Below are 3,015 nucleotides of genomic sequence, written 5' to 3'. Positions count from 1 at the left end.
CATAGGCTGTTTTTATTGATTTCAAATGTTCTGTAGATATCAAGGATGAGTAAACCAGGGTAATAGCCCAAAATAAATTCCCACTTCCAGGACTACTAGTTCAGATAACGGAACTTAAAAACTATTAATGACAAAGGAAGGGGCTCAGTTCATGCACGAACCATTATCACAGTCAATTTTCCAAACAGAAGTTAAGAAAATGGAAGGTAATGAGCAAAGAAGAAATGCACATATAACTGCTCCACAAAATTATTGCAAAATTTAGTATCATGACTTACAATATCATCCAATGGGCAGATGTAAATTTGACAATATGTACCATCTTACAAGTATGGAAACAGGAAAGCAGAAAAAAAACGCATTTTTAATACACAAGCATGCCTAATATGATTTAGACTATGAAATATTCAGAACACTTAAATGTCTACCTCAAATATCCCAAATCAACCACTATGCCAGCTGCTTCACCGCTCGAAAGCCCTTAATTTGTCGCTTACAATTCAAACTCGTCTTCAAGCTTCAAAGCTTCAGCTGCTGCCTCTTCTTCCTCATCATCAATAGCAAAATAAGGATTATGAGCCTCGGGCCTGAACTTGTACCCAGTAAACACATAGAATGCCAGTGTCGCCAACTCTGCAGCCACTACGCTCGTCCAGAGATACTTATACGAAGTAATGGTCTCCAACGCATACACCACTACGCGCGTGAAGTAGATATAGCATATAACCACAATGTAATACTGCCTAAACAAAGTCAACTTCATCAAGTTCACTGCCGCCTTCCCATCAGTTCTGGCAGCCTCACGCAAGTTCTTAATCGACCAGACAATCGGGAACAAAACCGCACAACAGCAAACCACATCGACAAGCAAAAACACCTGCTTCCAAGTGAACCAGTCCTGACTGAAAGGCCCGGTCTCATCGATCACTACCTGAGCGATATTCGCAACAACCTGGAGCGGGATAACGATCATCAAAACCTTCTTCTCCTTGTCCTGCAAGTAAGGCTTCAAAAAGGACCACCCAGTGCCGATCAGCACGATCAAAGTGAAGAGGGAGATCCCCTTCAAGAAGCTGAATATATAGAACAGCACATCCCATCCATGCGCGCTCCCCGTCCGCTTAATGTACGACTTATCCTCCGCCTCACACAACAAATTCAAACCCTTCAGTATCAGGACCGCCAGCATGAAGAAATGGATCTTAAACGCGGTCAACCGTTTCTTATACAAGAAGTAGACCCAGAGACCAGCGAGCACGAAGTAAATCAACGAGAACAGGAAGTAAACCCGGGGGAGGACGGTCTTGCCTGCGGAGAGGTAGTCCCTCCGGCCGCTCTTCCCGTCGAGGTTGTACGTCGCGGACCGGACGTCCATGGACACCCGGAGCTGCTGCTCCTGCAGGCAGTTGGCGAAGACGAGCGCGTACTGGTTCGCGTCGTCCTGCTTGTACTCCGTATCGTACCTCGTCTTCTGCCCCAGCTTGTCGAAGGTGAGGACTTGCCTGACGGAGTCGGACTGGAGGGCGCAGGTGATCTCCCCGTCCTCGAGCTGCTTCCGCACGTTGAACCACGAGTCCCGGGTGCAGAGGAAGAACCCGACGCCGGCGAGGTCGAGCCCGGTCTTCGACAGCGCGACGCCGGAGACGTTGAGCTCGAGCCGGCCCCGGTGGGTGAACCCGAACTCGTCGAGCAGGATGATGCCCCGGCCGTCGGATCGGATCTCGGAGAACCGGATCTCGGCGACCACCGCCGATAGGACGACGCCGAGGAGGACCGCGAGGCGGAGCGCGGCGGGGATCGCCATGCGGCGGCGGCGGCGGCGGCGGCGGCGGCGGCGACGCCGGATCTGGGGATTCTAGAGAGAGATCGGATCTCGGATCGGAGACGGCGACGCTCTCTCTCTCTCTCTCTTTCGATCTGCGAAGGGCGTGAGGAGGAAGAAGGAAGGAAGAAGACGACTGGATTTATTCCTCCCCCCCAAAAAAAAAGAGAGAAAATAATTTAAAATTAATTAAAAATCAATTTAGTGACGACTTTTCTCAGTGAGCGGGGCGACGACTTGGGGGAGGGGCGAATTTACGTTCCTGGGCACGTGGCTCGCCGGAATCGCGGCCTTGCCCCCGCCAGAGGGAAGGGCGGTCTCGGGATTTCGCTGGAATGACGGGCGACCGACGCTGGCGGGGCGTGGGGGAGGGGCTTCGAGTTCCTTTTAGGTTAAGAAATCCGAGCTTGATTTGGATTAGAATCTGAGTTTTTATGGTACAAGATTTACGTTTTAGTTAGGTCATTAGTCTCTGTCTTTTAATTACCGTCCTGACCATAAGCAACAAGATGAGGTCAATGACAGCTTTAATTTAATTGGGAATTTAGTTTAGTCCGGTTCTCGCAATAATTATTTCTTTCTTTTTTCTTGAATATTATATTTTTACAAGTGAGATCATGATAAATGGTAGGAAATTATATTTTGGATGATTACAAGAACAAACGACGACGACAACAGCTATAATACATTCATAAAAGATATGTCGTAACAAGATAATGTTTGAGTGACATTTTGTTGGAGAGTGGCGTATGCATTTATCGCTAGTCTTGTGATTTTTACATATTTTTATCAAACATATTGGTGAGGATGGACTCTTCGTCGTCGTCGTCATGGTCACCATCATATTTTTGCATGGAGGTGAACTCCATTTGATCGAGAACCAATGATGAATACAGCAAACCTTTTGTAACAAGGTCGAGGACAATACATGGTGATCATCCCGACAAGGACAAAGTCGCGCGTTGCCTGGGATGTGCATGAGCAAAAGGCTTCAATATGTCCTGTTTCACATAAGGCGAGGCTAGCTAGAGTCTAGACCACCATTTTTCAGTGCTTCTTCCTGTCCCTCAAGCCCGCGGGTTAGTTTTACTGATTTTTATTTTTTAGAGTTTGCTAGTATTATAATTTTTGAGTAACTATATGAATAATAGTTTGTTTTAAGTCACAAATTTTTGAAAAAGTTTTTGACCAAA

The 3,015-nt window shown here is 47.1% G+C and overlaps 1 protein-coding gene across 1 annotated transcript; it reads right to left on the bottom strand.

Annotated features, from left to right (window-relative positions):
* Positions 1–210: 210 nt before the first annotated feature.
* On the bottom strand, positions 211–1,947 carry LOC104444105 (protein CANDIDATE G-PROTEIN COUPLED RECEPTOR 7). The gene has a single exon (XM_010057713.3). It carries the CDS (start codon positions 1,802–1,804, stop codon positions 494–496), a length of 1,311 nt encoding a protein of 436 aa, XP_010056015.1. The 5' UTR covers positions 1,805–1,947; the 3' UTR covers positions 211–493.
* Between the last annotated feature and the right edge of the window lie 1,068 nt (positions 1,948–3,015).

The sequence above is a fragment of the Eucalyptus grandis genome, chromosome 11 (genome assembly GCF_016545825.1).
Source record: "Eucalyptus grandis isolate ANBG69807.140 chromosome 11, ASM1654582v1, whole genome shotgun sequence".
NCBI lineage: Eukaryota > Viridiplantae > Streptophyta > Magnoliopsida > Myrtales > Myrtaceae > Eucalyptus > Eucalyptus grandis.
The sequence above is the reverse complement of the archived record's forward strand: the minus strand, read 5'-3'. Positions and strand labels throughout refer to the sequence as shown.